The 18,022-nt window shown below is 45.9% G+C and overlaps 1 protein-coding gene across 1 annotated transcript in view; it reads right to left on the reverse strand.

Moving 5' to 3' along the window:
- Positions 1-18,022, reverse strand: part of LOC147747702 (potassium channel subfamily T member 2) — a 1,549,272-nt gene that overhangs the window by 154,960 nt on the left and 1,376,290 nt on the right. The window contains exons 21-22 of the mRNA XM_086926024.1: positions 9,572-9,643; positions 4,015-4,149 (exon numbers count right to left, since the gene is read on the reverse strand). Coding sequence (XP_086782150.1) covers positions 4,015-4,149; positions 9,572-9,643 — 207 coding nt within the window. The remainder of the gene's footprint in view (positions 1-4,014; positions 4,150-9,571; positions 9,644-18,022) is intronic.

The raw sequence follows: 18,022 nt of genomic DNA on the forward strand, positions 1-18,022 counted from the left end.
CAGATCTGTGACTGGGGGTGTATGTTTTGCCAATGTGCAACATTCTGTCCATCACCTTGTGTGTTTTGCTGTTTTTCCTATGTGGGAAGTGTATGCCCAGACGTGGGTCCCGTGCTCACTACGCACTGGAGTCAAGCTATCTTGGCTGATGACGGCTGATAGTCAGAAACCGGTCCTAGGATGCTTGATTCCAGTCCAGGGAAGACATGGCTTGGTAGTTCAGGCTGGACTGTTCCCATGAGGCACAGGGTCAAGACTGATTTGCATATGGCCAGTCTGAACAGGGATGGTGTGGTGAGCAAAATCACTATGGATTAAACCCAGATCTGTGACTGGGGGAATGTTTTGCCAATGTGCAACATTCTGTCCATCACCTTGTGTGTTTTGCTGTTTCCCCTATGTGGGAAGTGTATGCCCAGACGTGGGTCCCGGGCTCACTACGCACTGGAGTCAAGCTATCCTGGTTGACATTGTTCTGCATTCTGTCCATCAACTGTTGTATTTGTATTTGTCACTCCGAGTGGGATGGGTATGCTCAGACATGAGTTCCATGCTCTCCACACCACTGGAGACAAGCTATCCTGGCTGAAGATGGCTGATAGCCAGAAACCGGTCCTAGGATGCTTGATTCCGCTCCAGGAAAGACATGGCTTGGCAGTTCATGCTGGACTGTTCCCATGAGGCACAGGGTCAAGGCTGATTTGCATATGGACATGTCTGAACTGGGGTGGTGTGGAGTGCAAAAAACCGATGGATTTAGGACCAGATCTCTGTACTGGGGTGAATGTATGACATTGTCCTGCATTCTGTCCATCAACTGTTGTATTTGAGGATGGCTGATAGCCAGAAACCACCAAATCATATTTATAAGGCCACGCAAAGCTATTTTGCATTGTTTTGAATAGACTCATAAATATTGAGTTAGTTTGCACTAGGGAGGCATTCTATGAGCATTGAGGTGGGTGCATCCATGCAACACCCATGAATTTTTATGCATCTCCAGATTTACAACACCATGTAAACCTGGGGATGCCCCAAAATCTTCAGCATTCCCCCGGGATGTGCAACGAGAAGAAATATCTTTATTTCTCCTTGTTATTTCCTCTTTCTATGTGTGCTGCATCATGCAGTACATATAGAAAAAGGACAAAGCCTCCCAGGATTGTTTTTGTGTAGAAAGGTGCCCTTCCTGCACAAAAACAATCCTTCCTTTAACGCAGGCACCCTTGCACCATGGTGCATGGGTGTGTAGCATTCTCTGTTAGAATTGTTATTGTACATTCCTGTTGTAACATTCTCTGTGTGTTCAATAGAACAGTCTTAAGTGGTTGTTCAAGCTGTCTCTTACAATAAACTTATCAACTTCTACCTGGCCTGCCTTATTGGATTACAACAGGGTGCAAGCGTTGGTTCTAGGCTGCGGAAACGGCACCAGTGCAGGGGTAAAGGACATGAATGCACCATATGTTAATGTTATGTTATGTTATGTTAAATTGGTCTTCTATAGCGCACGGCTACTCCGATAGAGTGTCCCGGCGCTTTTATTAGCAACCAGAAAAAGACAAACACAACACAGTAAAAATAGGACCACAGCAGTAAGGATAAAAACAGATCCAGCAATGCAAAAGATTCCTGCCCTTTTACTTTGATGAAGGGCAGCAAGGTGACTTGTTGCATTGCCCAGCGCCAAATCCCCATAAATATTCCCCTTCATGTCTTTGGCTCTTATTGGGCTTTAGCCTTGGGCAGTGCAGCAAGTCACATTGCTGCACTGCCCTACATCAAGGTGAAAGGGCGGGAATGCACCATATTTAATGTAATATGATGCATCGTTGTCCTTTCCCCAGTGCTAGTTCTGTTTTGGCAGTCTAGCACCAATACAGGCCCCTTGCACTATGGTGCTCTCATAAATATGCCCCTTTGTGTAGTTGAGTTCATACCATTTGACCAAAATTGAAATGGATTGAATGCCTATGCAGTTGTCATGATGTGGCTAGAAAATTCACAAAATGTCTTCAGGTATGATTAAGGACATGTTTGGTACTCTGCGCTCGCTATGATAAACTATTATAAAGGTTACATTGTCAAGAGCTTTTATTTGGGTATCAGCTTGGGTAGGGTAATTTCCTTTTCACATTTCAGCACCAAGGAGGGCAAGAAGTTGCATGGCTCTAAGTTTTAAGTTTCCGGGCTTTATCGCAGGAATTTTTGGCACGTGCCTATCGATGTAGCAGAACAATACATACATTAGCAAAAACTTTTTTTTAATAAGAATATGAACAAAAAGTTGTTAAAGTCATATGCAAATGTTTATGAGCAGATAAAGAAGGTCATATGTTGAGGCAAGGTGTTCTGGGTGACCTGGTGCCTAGGTCCATAGAATATGTAGTAGAAAGATTACATACATAGTCAGTGTTATGGACAAAACCTTTGAATTTAATAGATCGTTAGAGAGGTTGCAAGAGTCTCTGAAGTTGCAAACTTGTTCGAGTACATTTCAGGTGTGAGTCTGCCTCAGTCTTTTCTACCAGACCCTCCCTAATGTTTATAAATTGCATTTTGGTTAATTTGGCACAGCTAATTACAATAAAGGCTTTGTGCTTGACCACTGTTTGATTTTGTTGAGAAGTTTTTTACCCACAATCATTTTTTCCCAAAAGCCTCGCTCACACAATGGGGCTCATTACGATGGCGGTGAACCAGTCACAGCCAGCCTGTCGGTGGCGGGTTCACCACCATCATGAGGCCATTTCCCGCCCACCATACTATAATGGTAGGCAGGTCCGTGTTGGTCGGAAAATCCGACCGCCATGCATCAGACGGGGTTCTTGAGCCCGCTGGTGCGGCGGAGGCCTTTCCATCTCAAAAATGGTTACGGTGCCTACCAGGCACCACCGTTGGGATTACGATGTGCCTCCCCACAAGCCTTTCCACAGTGGTTCACCTTCCATGGGAAGGCTGACAGGGATGGATTTTGGGGGCCCCCTTCATCCCGGGCATATTTCCCTGCACCATGCGGCAGGCGATGCATGGTGCCTGCCATGTAGTGCAGGGAAATGTAAACAGTGCCTTTTTTAAATTGCGGCAATGTAAAGTATGGCAAGTGTGACGACCACAGTGGCGATCGAATCTTAATACCCCCTGTGGAACCGATGCCTTGTAGGTAGGCGGTGCCACTGCCCGAGACGATGGCGGACAGACTAGAGTCCGTCTGCCATCGTAATCAGCCCCATTATTTTGCATTATATGTCCTGGTTCACTAAGTAAAGTTGTGTCTCCTTTAATGATTGTCATATCTCTTGCACCATTATTTTGCAGCACGTGTGAATTATTGAGGTTACCCTAAAAGTACACAAAGTTACATTTGTTGCGATTCTGTTTTGTTCTGGTGCTCTAGGATTGTCTCCATTTGAGTGAAGTTGGAAGTACATTCTCACTCTAGTGAAATCGATGTGTGTGTGTGTGTCATTTAACTTTCTCTCTCAATCATACGAACTTTTGTATAAGGTTAAACTAAAATAATTTCCCCTCTTGGAACTAAAGAGACCACTGAATGTGATTGGGCCAAAAGGTCTCCGGAAAAAAATCTAATAATCTGAGTTTTTCCACACCATAGATTATGTTTGCCTGTAGGATACTCATGCCTGCTTGTTAATTTTGCGACCATACTCTCACTCTAAATAACACGCTTCATTGTTGTTTCCTATGTAGAGGTCTTTGAGGGTCTGGGTTTGTAGGTGTCACCATCACACTACTTCTGATGTGTACATTTAAAAGAAGGATACATTGGATTCCAATCAGTGCTTTGGCCACAGTGTGCAACTAGGGGTGTGTGTAGAATGTGGATACCTATGTTCAAGATGAGTAACTCTGTGGTCATCGTTATTGGATTTTAGGGCTTGGGGTGGGGCCTTAGAGGGCTCTCTAGCCTCTTCTGCAGGCTCTCAAATGCGATGTGATAGTGAGATAAACAGTGTGAATTTGACCAGAACTGTAGCATTTTAATTAACTTACCGAAAAAGTGTTTGCACGTTGACTATGGTTTTGGCATCAGCCATGTAATCTTCCTCAGCACTCATTGTACTTTCCTTGTCCACGACGACCATGTCAGCAGCAAAAGACACCCCGCATCTGAGTAGGTCATCTAAACTTTTTCAGACACACAACAAATATGTAACGAAGTTGCATTGCAGAACACTAGTGCACTATAAAACATGGATAGCTTTGAGCAATCATTTCACAGGCAACGCGGGCTTAATGCACATTACGCAGTTTTGCATCAGACAGACTGTGGACAGGGTATATAGGTCTAATGGTACTTTTCTGTTTATATATGATTAGAAGTCAATATTTCAATGTGTGACAAATCCCTTGCTTTACTCTGTTCAGCCAATCAACGCAGGCATCCTTTGGCATCAACACTGTGAAAATGTATCATATACGTTTGCAATATCTGTTATCTTTTTTCACAATAAATATAAAGCCCTCTCTTTACTATACATGATATGCAGTCCAAACTGAAGTGTGAATGCATAACTATCATTATTATGATGTAAATATGATGAATACAGCAAAGCAGATAGGATATTAATATTAACTGGTTTTAATAAAACTGTAATGATAATAACAGTAAAACAAGGAAGAGATGCAGAAACAGCAGTATAATGGAAATTGAGGTGCATATTTATCAAAAAAGCACGTCATGCAGCAAGCCACCTTGCTGCATTGCGTGAAAGGGAAAGAGCAGGAATGTGCCCTATTAACCATTATACGAGGCAATCCTATCCTTTCCTAGTGCTGGAGAACTTTTGACATCCGAGCACCAATGCAGGCATCCTTGCACTGTGGTGCAAGGGTGCCTGGGCAGAAGGCAGGATTGTTTATGTACAAGAAGGGAAACATCCTTTACAATGCAACCATTACATCACACTACACTTACAACGCAGTCATTACATCGCAATTTCCTTTACAACGCATGTCACTGCAACGCAGGCATTACAATGCATGACACTACATCGCATGTCACTACAACGCAGGCATTACAACACATACCATTACAACGCATACCATTACAACGCATAGTACCCCTACACTATCCAAAACTTTCCCTACTGTTGCACCCCCTGGAGTTAGAAAAGTCGTTTCTACCCCTACACTATCCAACACTTACCCTACTGCTGCACCTCTTGGAGTTAGAATAGTAATTTTTCCCCCTACACTATTCAACACTTACACTAATGTTGCACCCCCTAGAGTTAGAATAGTAATTTTACCCCTATACTATCCAATACTTACCTTAAATGCAATGTAATGGTATGCGTTGTAATGGTATGTGTAGTAAAGGTATAATGCAATGTAATGGAATGCGTTGTAAAGGCAGTCTCTAAAAAGGGGATGTAGTGTCATGCGATGTAATGGAGTGCATTGTAAAGGATGTTGTGACGTAAAAACCTGCATTGTAAAGGCATGCGTTGTAAATGTATGGGTTGTAACGTCATACATACATACAAGAAGGGGCACCTTCCCACACAAAAGCGATCCTCAGAGGAATTTTTGCTTTCTATAATTTCCCATAAAGAACGTAACAACTAACAAATGGGGACCTTCCGAACCTGGGTACTCTGAAAGGCATAAACAGCAAAAATAATTTATCCATAAACTCTAAAGATGCTGCAGGCAGCAATACAATCATAAGGATAAATATCCCTAAAAAAATAGTCCCTAAACTACTATAAATTCATGATTTTTAGGAAAAATCCGCTCCCTTCAACCAAAGAAAATGAATCGGCGAAATAACTTTTCAAAACAGTTAAACTGCTCTCTAAGTTACCAGAGAACAAGTAAATTAATGCCAGCCAAGCCTTCTGCAATACATTGGCATCCTTTTTCAAATCTAGGGCTGAGGGTGATAACTCAGTCTTTACAGCTAATCAAATTAAGACTCAAAGTTAATCTAAGGATTTTGCATTGCCAAGAGGCTTTGAGTTGCTGACTAGCTTTTCTCCACTAACCCCCAAGCGTATATTCCACTTGTTGAATCCAGAAACATCTGGATCTCCGGAAAATCCTTGTCCCCAAAAATTCAATGGGCAACAGCATTAATAACGCTGTCATCAAATCGCTGTGCTATTACAACGCAGTTGTTACTATGCATTGTTATTATGCAATACCTTTACATCGCAAGTCATTAGAACGACTTTCTGTAGGGGGCGCTAAGGTATTGGAAATGAATTCCAATACATTCCCTACTGTTGCGCAAACTTGAGTAGCAATAGTAAATAATACTATTCCAAAGTCCAGAGCGCCCCCTTCAGCAAGTCGTTCTCATGACTTGCGATGTAAAGGTATCACGTACTAACAATGCAGTTGTTGTAACGACAGCGTTGTAAAAGCATGCAATGCAATAGCATGCGTTGTGACATGCTATATTCAAATTCTTAAGCAAGCACCTGAAATAATTTAAATCCTTGACACTGAGAATTTTCCAAAAGTGTGGAAAAAAGCCTCTATATTGCCTTTAATTAAAAAAACGAATCTCCCACCTACTGATCCAAGTCTTCATTGCCACTCCTAGCTAAAATCATAGACAAGGTGGTAAACCAACAAATAACTGCATACATCAATGCAAATCACCTTCTCATTGGACGACTTTATCTCTTCCCTTTCATGCGGGCCCCCAAGGGGCATCATTAACTCCCACTCTTTTTAAATTGCCCCACTGACTAAACTAGTAAAGTATTTTGGGTTCTCAGTTGTATCCTATGCTGACGACACCCATATTGTGGCCTCAGGCACTTCAGACCACACTGCCATCAATTTCCATAATTGTCTGTCACACATTGGAGACTGAATGAACAAAACCTGTTTAAAACCTAATTCAGGAAAAACAGAAATCCGGGAAAAAATCACTAGTTTTACGTCACCCAGATGGTGGGACAAGAAATGGGAATCCGTTCCAAACCAGTGAAAAAAGTAAGAAAACTTGGTGTCATCTTGGACAGTAGGCTGACATTTAGCACCCAGTCATCCAAATAGCCTCTTCTGTTTTCTACACGCTAAAAATCATCTGAACAATTCTTCTCTTTATCCCATACAATCTCCCAAAAATTGTAGACTATTGTAACGCGCTGTAAATTGACATGCAACAAACTCTTTTGACCAAACTTCAGACTTTACAAAATACCACAACTTGTCTCCTCTTTCGACTTCCCAAATACCGATCAGCTTCTTTTGCTCTTACGCAGCTACACTGGCTACCTATCAAAAATAGAATAGTCTTAAAGGCCCTTGGTATTGCTTTAAAGGCATTACACAACATAGGCCCCGAATTCCTCATTCACAAATTCAATTGGTGCATTCCAAATAGATGATTACGCTCCTCCACAGCAAAAAAACGTAATTGTCCCAAATTTCAGAAAAGCCCACTGGGGAGGAAAGAGCTTTGTGGCCGGGCAGCCAAACTGTGGAACTCTCTTACACATGACCTGAAACAGGCATCCAATATACTGCACTTCAGGAAGGCCCTCAAAACATGGCTTTTTAATAAAAACACTTAGTTTCTTTTTCCTTTCTGGATTTCATGCATTATCATTATCTGTCTCCTTCTTTCTAGGTGGCACCAAGACACCCTAGGGTATACGAGTCCTCTATAAAATAACATAACATAACATTTTCATTTTTCTGAGTGTGTTGCAGAATGGAACAATGGGGATAAATAAAGATATTTCTTCTCTTTGCGCCTCTGGTGGGGAGGTGTACAATTCTGACGCATTCCCAGGCCTGCCAATGTTGGTAAATCTGGGAGTGTATCAGAATCCATGGGTGGATGGATGTGAACACCCACTCTTTACCCATGGCATGCCTCCCTGCCATAGAATAACGCAAGGCTGCAATTTGCGCCGCCTGGCGTTGCTCTCGATTTATCAAGCGCCCCAGGGCCAGGCAAGGTGGCCTTGCATGGCGAGAGAAATCTAATTTAGGTTTTGCGTCTCCCTTGAAAACTTTGATAAATAACGGGCTTGAGTGATTACAATTGAAATGATAGAGTAATGATAACTACTACCTAATATTGAAAATTACAGGTTTTGTGCTTTATTTACTAACAATATCATTAACATTGTGTTGTCTTTATGATACTAGTCTTGCTATTTTGCTTATTCGATAACGGTTGTTATCAGCAAGTAAAGGAGCAAATTACCAACCAATTAACGCTGTTAAACTGAAAGTAAATTCTAAGAATCCCTTACTTCCTAAAGGCTTCCTCAAAACAAATGTGCAATTTCACTATTGATTTCACAACTAGTTTATTTACCAACCTAGTAGTCGTACACAATAAATCAAAATCATAAAGTCTTGGGACTATATTTAGGGTTTGGCGGATGGATACCACGCAACAAACGTTTGTGATGGAGTGACCCATTGGACCAAACAATCAGGCACGAGGAGATTAAATCAAATGGGTTCGAATAAGAGTTTGAATCCCTCCCTGCAGGTAAAGATTTACCAGATGAGGTCTTAATTCCATTGTCTATTTTATGTCAAACCGTTTGTGAACAAGCAAGCAACCTTACAAACTAAATGAAAACACCGATTACTATAATAATAAAAATAATACCAGCAATTCTATAGTTGCATGTACTTTATCGTAAATTCGCCTAACAACTCTTTCCTGCTTTATATCAATCTGAACGATGGGTTCCATTGTTTTACTTAACTATATAACATCATAAATTCATGGCTTTTACATCGACAATGGCTTTTGCTTGCTTAAAAGTAAATACGATAACTTGCTAAGAAATCAAAATACTGCAGGTTTCTTTCATCGTCACAAAAAAAACATCGGCGTGCAGTGATGAATGGTCTAACGTCTTTGATTCTTTTCTTAAAATCAAAACGATTTGTATATCTAAATATTATTGAGGTGCACGAGCCTTGACACGCACACACTGCCTATCTATAATAGCACCAGTCTTTAATTGCACAGATTGGGAGCAACTGTGGGGGAATCACTCCGATATAGCCAAATATCAAAAAGCCCATATGCCACAAATGAATCCAGTAGTATCCCTTTGCAACTGGTCAACTGTGATTTCTGTGGAGGACCACGAGACTACTCTTGTTGACTTCTTCCTAAACTTTTGCAATATGTTATAATATGGGCAATGGGTTATTTAATCTTGCTCAAAGGCTTTAGTGTAAAACATCTTACATTTGTCTCTGTTTCACTGATTTCTGACTCTCTTTCTTTGCTTAAACATTTGAATAATCCTTTTCATATTTAAATTTAAAAACTCGCAATTGGAAGAAGGTAATAATTTGTCTGATACAAATGTGCTGTAACTTTAAAAACAAAACACTAAAAAACACATCAAACAAAGCAATTCAGCCAAGGACGTTCAAAATGGAACACATGGTTATTAAGGTACCCCAACAACAGCATTCCTTTGCATGCAGTAGTAATACCATGAGCATACTGGCACAAAACGACAACCATGCTTGTTGCACAATGCACTACACATTACAAATTATAGCACACTTAAATATCTAGTGAGTGAAAGATGATTTTACCTACTTGTCAATAGAGCCCACCATGTAGTACACCATAGGAAACCAACAGATTGCATCAAGAAAATGCATATCTGGCCTAAGCATGTGGGTTACAAAGTATAAATCAGAATCAAGGAATTTGCACAATTCTCGAAAAAAATTACGTTCACGTTCAGAAGTATATGTTTGTAAGCGTAAGAGCACAGCTTGAAACTAGATTAAATACATTTATAGCAATACTGGGCCAATTTATAGATAATTGGATATAATGTTACCTACGTAGCAACACGTCCTCTCCCAGAAAACATTTGTCTTTTCATTGAGCCTTCATTTTTCGGTTCTGTTTCTCATCAGGAGTAGTGCCATAGGAGATCGAATGTATCCCTTCAGAGACTCCAATTTGTTGCAGTGCCAAGTCATCGCACACTACCGCATGCAAACTTTGAACACTTATTCAATCCCTAGCCGATTAAAAGCAACCTCTTTTTGAGGTACCCAGAGATTAACTCTAATGGAGCCGTATATTTGAAACTATATTTAGGTCATAATATTTTTTATTTTGTCTATTTAAGCAACAATATTCAGGTACTGTACCCTTAAGGTACTGTTTAATTGTTGGTATTACTGCTGCTTTCATGACACCTTAAACAATGGGAAGCCAGGGGCTTTTCCAGGGCATCAAAGGCAATCCAGGGGTAACACTTGTAACATCTGCCTACCACCAGTGTTGTCCATGTATCTATTTTGATGTTAGTGGCCACACCCTATTTCTTTAATATGACCAAAAGCTTTTTCATCCCAAAAGAAATTTCAAATGAGAAGGCTCTTGCTGTGGTTATGTGGAAAGAACATATGCACAAAGAGATTTAAATACAGAAGTGACACATCGTATGGTAACTGGGGACAAAGTGGTGGATGGCCTGGGGCAGCTGGGCCTGAGAAGGAAAGATTGGCAGAACAGATGCATTAATCATATGGCCGGGATGCCCGTCACCCCCTCCCAACACAATCCCCAAGGATGGGAAGTCGGACGCAGGCTTGAACTTTTGGAAGGCGGGAGGGAGTCACCCTCCCGGCCGTATTTAATAAAATATGAAAAAAAAATTAAAACATTAAATAAAAGTTTCATAATCATGTACAATTTTTCATTTATTACATTTCGATGAAGACATGTTCTTTGGCTAACCTTAACAGATCTCTAATACAAAGGTTTCCTAGCCGAGTCTAACATACTGCAAATGCATACATTCTAAATTAAAATTGTACATCCTAGCATTAAGGGCCAACGGCAAGGTCTTAACCGGTGTCAGATCCCTACTACCAAAACTCTCGCCCTCACGGTGTGAGTGGCGCATGCGCAGAGGACTCTACCCTCATCGCCAACTGTAATTTCCCTTGTCGTGGTGGGGGCCCCCTTTCCACTCGACGCCATCTTAAAGGTCGTCCGAGTTCCCGTGTGAGGTATCTGTAGGAAGGACAGCGTGGACTCCCCCCCATCCCCACACTCTCTATCCGCCGTCGCGGATATCCGGCCCCCGGGAAATTAGTAGGAGGGGCATTTAGCCACCTCCTCCCCTGGGAGGGGCCTATGGCCGTCTCCCCTTAGGCGACCCATCCTTAGTGGGTGCCGCCTCCCCGTGGGAGGGGCCAATGCCCGCCCCCCCTCCGGGCGCTCCCATCGATTTTGGGTGGCGCCCCCCCTCTAGGGACCTTGAAATTACTGCTCACCGATCATGACCTTACCGCCCGACCAAAAATAAATACGACAGTTGTTCACCTACTAAGGAAGGAAAAAATTCAGCATGCCTAATTGTATCAAGACTGTTTACTCCTAAAAGAAAGAAAAAACAGTATCCTACAGACAGCAGTCACATCCTTAACCTAAACATTCCTTTACTTTTCTACAAAGGGAAAAAGGGCCTAACTCAGCAAAACTTTATTACAAAACAAACATTGCCATAAGGGGCTGGTGGATGGGTCAAAATTGCTGCTTGTTCCGTCGAGGGCTCACGAGCAACGAGTGGGTGCAGCCTTCAGAGCACAGGAACAAGAGGACGCTTCTTCGGATTCCCGCTCTATTTATTCTTCTGCGGGAGGGCGTGTACCCTCCTCCGGTACGCCTACTGGGCGTGGTCATCGGTGTAGGTGTCTAGGACAACCCATCCTGGGCGGGAAAAGGCGCGCCCCGGCTACGCCACTTTGGGCATACCAGCCGAGACACGCCCCCCGCCCAAAATGGTTTCCCGGGAGGATCAGGACACCCAACCATACGTTCGGGGGGACCGAGTGGTCGCCCCTTTCCATATGGCCGGGATGCCCGTCACCCCCTCCCAACACAATCCCCAAGGATGGGAAGTCGGACGCAGGCTTGAACTTTTGGAAGGCGGGAGGGAGTCACCCTCCCGGCCGTATTTATTAAAATATGAAACAAAATTTAAAACATTAAATAAAAGTTTCATAATCATGTACAATTTTTCATTTATTACATTTCGATGAAGACATGTTCTTTGGCTAACCTTAACAGATCTCTAATACAAAGGTTTCCTAGCCGATTCTAACATCCTGCAAATGCATACATTCTAAATTAAAATTGTACATCCTAGCATTAAGGGCCAACGGCAAGGTCTTAACCGGTGTCAGATCCCTACTAGCAAAACTCTCGCCCTCACGGTGTGAGTGGCGCATGCGCAGAGGACTCTACCCTCATCGCCAACTGTAATTTCCCTTGTCGTGGTGGGGGCCCCCTTTCCACTCGACGCCATCCTAAAGGTCGTCCGAGTTCCCGTGTGAGGTATCTGTAGGAAGGACAGCGTGGACTCCCCCCATCCCCACACTCTCTATCCGCCGTCGCGGATATCCGGCCCCCGGGAAATTAGTAGGAGGGGCATTTAGCCGCCTCCTCCCCTGGGAGGGGCCTATGGCCGTCTCCCCTTAGGCGACCCATCCTTAGTGGGTGCCGCCTCCCCGTGGGAGGGGCCAATGGCCGCCTCCCCCCAGGGCGCTCCCATCGATTCTGGGTGGCGCCCCCCCTCTAGGGACCTTGAAATTACTGCTCACCGATCATGACCTTACCGCCACAGGCCGGATAGTTGACCGACTATCCGGCCCCCCCAACTCCTCCTAAAGGTCATGCTTCCTCAAACCCCTTAGCCATGCTATGAAGTCTCCTATGAGTAAATCATTCCCCTCCCGGGACAGGTGAACCCCATCATTCAGATACATGTGATCACCCCGAATACACCCATGAGGAATGCTATGCAACTGCGCTGAGCGAAACAATCTACCAATTTTATTGTTTACCCTCTTCACCGAATGGTTCAGTGCTGACACCGAAAGGCCCCCCCCGCCACACCTTCCTGGGAATCATGTGGGACCAGGCAATCGTGCACCCCGGGATTCTTTTCGCCAACCAGCTAACAGCAGACACAACTTGTTCAAACAACACACGTCTACCCAGTGTCACCAAGTCATTGCCCCCCAGGTGTACTATGACTACAGATGGCGGTGACCTTTGCCGCCCTAAGAGACCCTCAAAAAATGATTCGAATTGGTCAAAACAGAGCCCGCCCTTCCCATGGAAGGCTACTCTGTACCCGTATTCCCCAGCTGCGTGAGTCGCGTCACCTGCTTTGAATACGTCCCCGGCGCGCCTCACGTATGAGTGGCCCACGACCCATACCACTCTCTCTCTAGACGGGGGTCCATGACCGCTGGTCTCCTGATACTGGGTCGACTGCAAATTCCGCCCCGCGTGACAGGCTCGCGAAACTGTAATTAAAACAAAAGACAAGAAGCGTGAATGCATGTCAATTGAACTTTACAACATGTGCAATCGCACATACCTTTTGAAGCAATTCGAGGACCATCGCCCCAACTGTTTCACTTCGTCCGCACTCTGACCCCTGGCTGTAGCCTCAGTAGCAGCCCCTATCCTAAAGGAGTGGGTCCCAAAATTGCACGGGTCCATGCTCGCCGCAGCGATTGTCAGTGCTAGCACCCTCTGGAACTGAAACCTCGTCAGTGGGGTGCCATCCTTGTGCCTCAGCAAACTCCCCCCCCATGTAGCCGCCCTCAGTGCCAAGTATTCCTCTATACACATTATCGGGCACGTGGGGGACCCTCGCGTGCGCTGCACAACAACACTATTTCCCATAGCCCCTTGGTCGGTCTTGGACCTGGCTATCGTGACCACCATCGAATCACCCCTAATTTGGACGTGATCCCTGCACAAGCCCCCCTCAACGTCTTTCTTGTTCCTTGCGACCAGTTCGCTCACACGCATAGCCCCATGGAATGCTAATGCGAAAGCTGCCCGGAACAGAACTGCTTCGAATTGGGAGGAGCATGTCTCGTCCAGTTTCGTTATGAGTAGGGACAACCTATCTAAGCCAATCGGGCGCCTTTCATCTTGCTTGCGACCCTCGAGGCGCTGCCAGCCGCGAAGGGCTTTTTTCACCAAAAAGGAACTCGTTGGGTCATTTATGCCATGCACCTGCGCCATGAATGAAATGGCCGCCCGATGCCTATTGGCCGTTGATCGGCCTTCCCTGTGCAGTGCTACCAGGAACCCCAGGAAGGATTCCTCCTGACCCCAGCTCTGATTCCCTGTCGGACCCAAAAATGTGCAATAGTAACGAAACGCTCCTTTGTATGCCTTCCTTGTCCTGGGGGCTAAGCTTGCTGCCACGAGGTCTTGTAATCCGGGGCACCGATTAGCCAAAGTGCTTCGGGGAATGGTGCCGCCACTAGGTCCGCTGTAGGTAGATAACCCCTGAACGCCTGCATATGTAAACGAGAGAGTGCATCAGCCGCATGATTCAGTACACCCGGCACATGTTTTGCCCTAAACTGTACATTCAGTCTCATGCAAAGCAGCACAACTTCTTTCAACAATCTCAAGATCCATTTGCAGCGTGCTGCTTGTTGGTTAATGCATTCAACAACAGTCATATTATCAGACCAAAACACCACTGAGCGGTCTCTGAAATCGTCTGGCCATGCCATCAGAGCAACCAAAATGGGGAATAGCTCCAGGAACCCAATGTTACTTGTGAGACCGCTGGAGTGCCACGACGCCGGCCATGTTTGCGCCGACCATCGATTACCAAAAATGGCGCCAAATCCCACGCTCCCCGCCGAGTCAGTCCACAGACCTAGCTCATCTGAAGACGCTGGCGGCTTGTTCCACACTACTCGACCGTTAAAGTCCGCCAGAAATGCCAACCAAATGCGCATATCCTGGCGAACCTCTGCAGACAGTCTCGTACGGTGGTGTCCTTCTTTGAGACCAACCATAGCTTGTGCAATAGAGCGTGAGAAGGGGCGGGCCATTGATATCACTCTCAAGGCAAAGTTAAGCTGACCCACTGTTTACTGCAATTGGTGCAGGGTCACTTTCTCTCTACCAAGGCATAGCTTCAAGTAAGCCCTAAACTTGGCCACCTTTGCCATCGGCAAACGGAAACATCCCTCCACAGAATCGAGCTCAATTCCCAGAAACTCTAGTGAAGTAAATGGTCCAACCGTCTTACCTGGTGCCAATGGGACTCCAAACTCCCTCATGAGGATGCAGAAGTCGTGCAGCGCCTGCGCACATTTCGTATCGCCGGCTGCTCCCAAAAACAGGAAGTCATCGAGATAATGCATAACATGCCTATGCCCTGTGGCCTCGGTGAATGCCCACTCTAAAAAACAACTGAGCATTTCAAAATAGGCACAAGAGATGGAGCAACCCATAGGCATGCATTTATCCATGTAATAACTCCCTTGGAATGCAAAACCTAGCAAACGCTGATCCTGCGGGTGTACCGGGAGCAACCGGAACGCCGACTCGCCATCAGCGCCCCGGGGCACAGGCGATTCAGCATGGCCACGGCCTCATCGAACGATGCATACCGCACCGAACAGACTTCTGGGTCAATGGCCTCATTCACCGAGGCACCCCTTGGAGCAGACAGGTTGTGAATAAGCCTAAACTCCCCTGGGTCTTTCTTCGGGACAACCCCTAACGGGGAACAGATGAAATCCGCCACCGGTGGATGATGAAAAGGCCCGGCCACCCGCCCTAAGCTGACTTCTTTTGCAATTTTTCTCTGTACCACACTTGGATTATGTTGCGCCGATAACTGGTTTTTACAAAAGGAGTCCCCTCGAAAATCCCCCGCCGGGATGTGGAAGCCTTGTAAGAATCCCTTCCTCAACACCCCAGCGGAGACATGATCAGGGTATTTGTTTAACCAAGGAGTCATAGCCATGAGATCAACGGGTGTAGGCAACCAGTCACAACGTTCTACCTTACTCCTGCTTGGACCCTCCCTTTCCTCCCGCCCCGTTATTTTTCGATCTACAATAACTCTCCGGGTGTGAGGAATTCCCACAGCCCACACACACATGCTTGAATCTACATGTCCCTTGCGGTCTGTCACAGTTGCCTCGGTTGAAGCCCCAACAGACCCCCCGCTTGCCGCCATTCCCGCCGGTTTTTGGCTGGTGATCGCCACCGGCGCCTGCTCGAAAGGGCACCGCGGGCTTTTGGCGGAAGACCCCAGACCCACTCCCGCCCGGCGAGGATGTACCTGCCACCCCCGGCAGGAGCTGCTTATGCCATGAGACCGAGTCGAGGCAATCCCATGTCAGAGAGGCATCATATTCTTTCGCTTTTCGGAATTTCATGTCATAACCTTTCCATTCCTCTCCCTCATACATTGCATAAAAATCCACAATACGAGTTTGATAGCAAGACAGTTCAGTTAACACCTCGGGTTTACGTTACCCCATAACTGCAGTAAATATTGCAAAGGCCTTCGCCCAATTCGTTATCGTTTCATCCACCCTGAATTCCGCCTTCTTTGCGCGCCACACGCTCTGGTGCCACAAATCTTTCTGGGTTTTAGCATATTCCATCTCGCGATGGTCAGTTAATAATGAAAACATATTGATATATTTGTCTCCCCATATTAACTCTTTTGTGGCCATAGGGATGTGCTGTGCCACCCTCTCCCGCCTTGAGGGTAATGAGCCCTCCCCCGCCATCGGCAAAGCGAGCTTACCCGGTTCAGTCGTTGTTCCCGCCGTTTTCTCGAGACCAACTGCAGGTCCTACCGGTGTCACCTGTGGGGAAACAAGAGGAAGATTCGCCTTTGCGGCATCTCGCGACTGCCGCAATTGCTCGATTAGTAGCTTGGCCTCTTCGGCCGTGTCTCCGGGCGCCTTGGCACCCCCTGCCTTTTTATTGAGCCATGCGGCCAACTGGGTGGCCAATTCAGGAGGCATATCTTCATCGGTAGCGGGGGTAATCACTACCGGGATCGGCTGACCCGCGTCTGGGATTGGTACCGGGTTGTCTGCCGGTGTGACAGGGGCGACCGGGGGTACCTCTGGGACCGGAACCTCCCCTGAAAACGCCCTCTTCTTGACCCGCTTCCCTCTACCCTCGGGGACGATTCCCGGCAAGGCCGGGCCTATTACCTTCTTAGGGTTACCAGGATTGTTCAGTGCAGCCAGTTGTTTTTTAACGTCCGCCAAACCTCGACCGATCGATGGGACTTGTCCGAGTTTCCGCTCCATGCAAGCCATTCGGTTCACCAACAGGCGTAGCACCTTATCCGTCTCGGAACCCTTTCCCGCTTTCTTGCCAGCCATGGTTTCGATTATCGGCTCCTAGAAGATCAACGAGGTCCTGGACTCTTCGCCTTCGAGTAACTGAAAGAGAAACACAAGAATTATACGTTCTCAAAATTGCTGCTTGTTCCGTCGAGGGCTCACGAGCAACGAGTGGGTGCAGCCTTCAGAGCACAGGAACAAGAGGACGCTTCTTCGGATTCCCGCTCTATTTATTCTTCTGCGGGAGGGCGTGTACCCTCCTCCGGTACGCCTACTGGGCGTGGTCATCGGTGTAGGTGTCTAGGACAACCCCTCCTGGGCGGGAAAAGGCGCGCCCCGGCTACGCCGCTTCGGGCATACCAGCCGAGACACGCCCCCCACCCAAAATGGTTTCCCGGGAGGATCGGGACACCCAACCATACGTTCGGGGGGACCGAGTGGTCGCCCCTTTCCATAATTCCTCTCCCAAGTCAAATGATGGGGCGGATGCTTTCAGGCGACTTGAAATAGCAGGGAAAGAAGTTACATGGTGCATTGCAACATGCTTTGTTGTGAGGATCCACCCACATTGTTTGCCATCAGCCATCCTTCCCCTTTGTTTTGCTTGCCTTTCTCTTCGAGTTTCTTCTCTTTAGATGCCCCATCTGTCAGTCATGTCTTCCATTTGGTGTTGACCTGCAGTGCGTCACGCTACTGGGTCCTGTACTTCAGGCTCGGAGTTTGTTAGACTTTTCACCCTTAGGGTAGTCTTTGCCCCAAGATTTTTCCTTCTGTCTCCCATTTTTACAGATTCTTTCTGTAGGCCTTAGTACTCTGAGCACTTTACCCCTTCTAACCAGAGCTAAAGTGCATGTGCTTCTCCCCTAAACATGAT

The sequence above is a fragment of the Lissotriton vulgaris genome, chromosome 1_1 (genome assembly GCF_964263255.1).
Source record: "Lissotriton vulgaris chromosome 1_1, aLisVul1.2, whole genome shotgun sequence".
NCBI lineage: Eukaryota > Metazoa > Chordata > Amphibia > Caudata > Salamandridae > Lissotriton > Lissotriton vulgaris.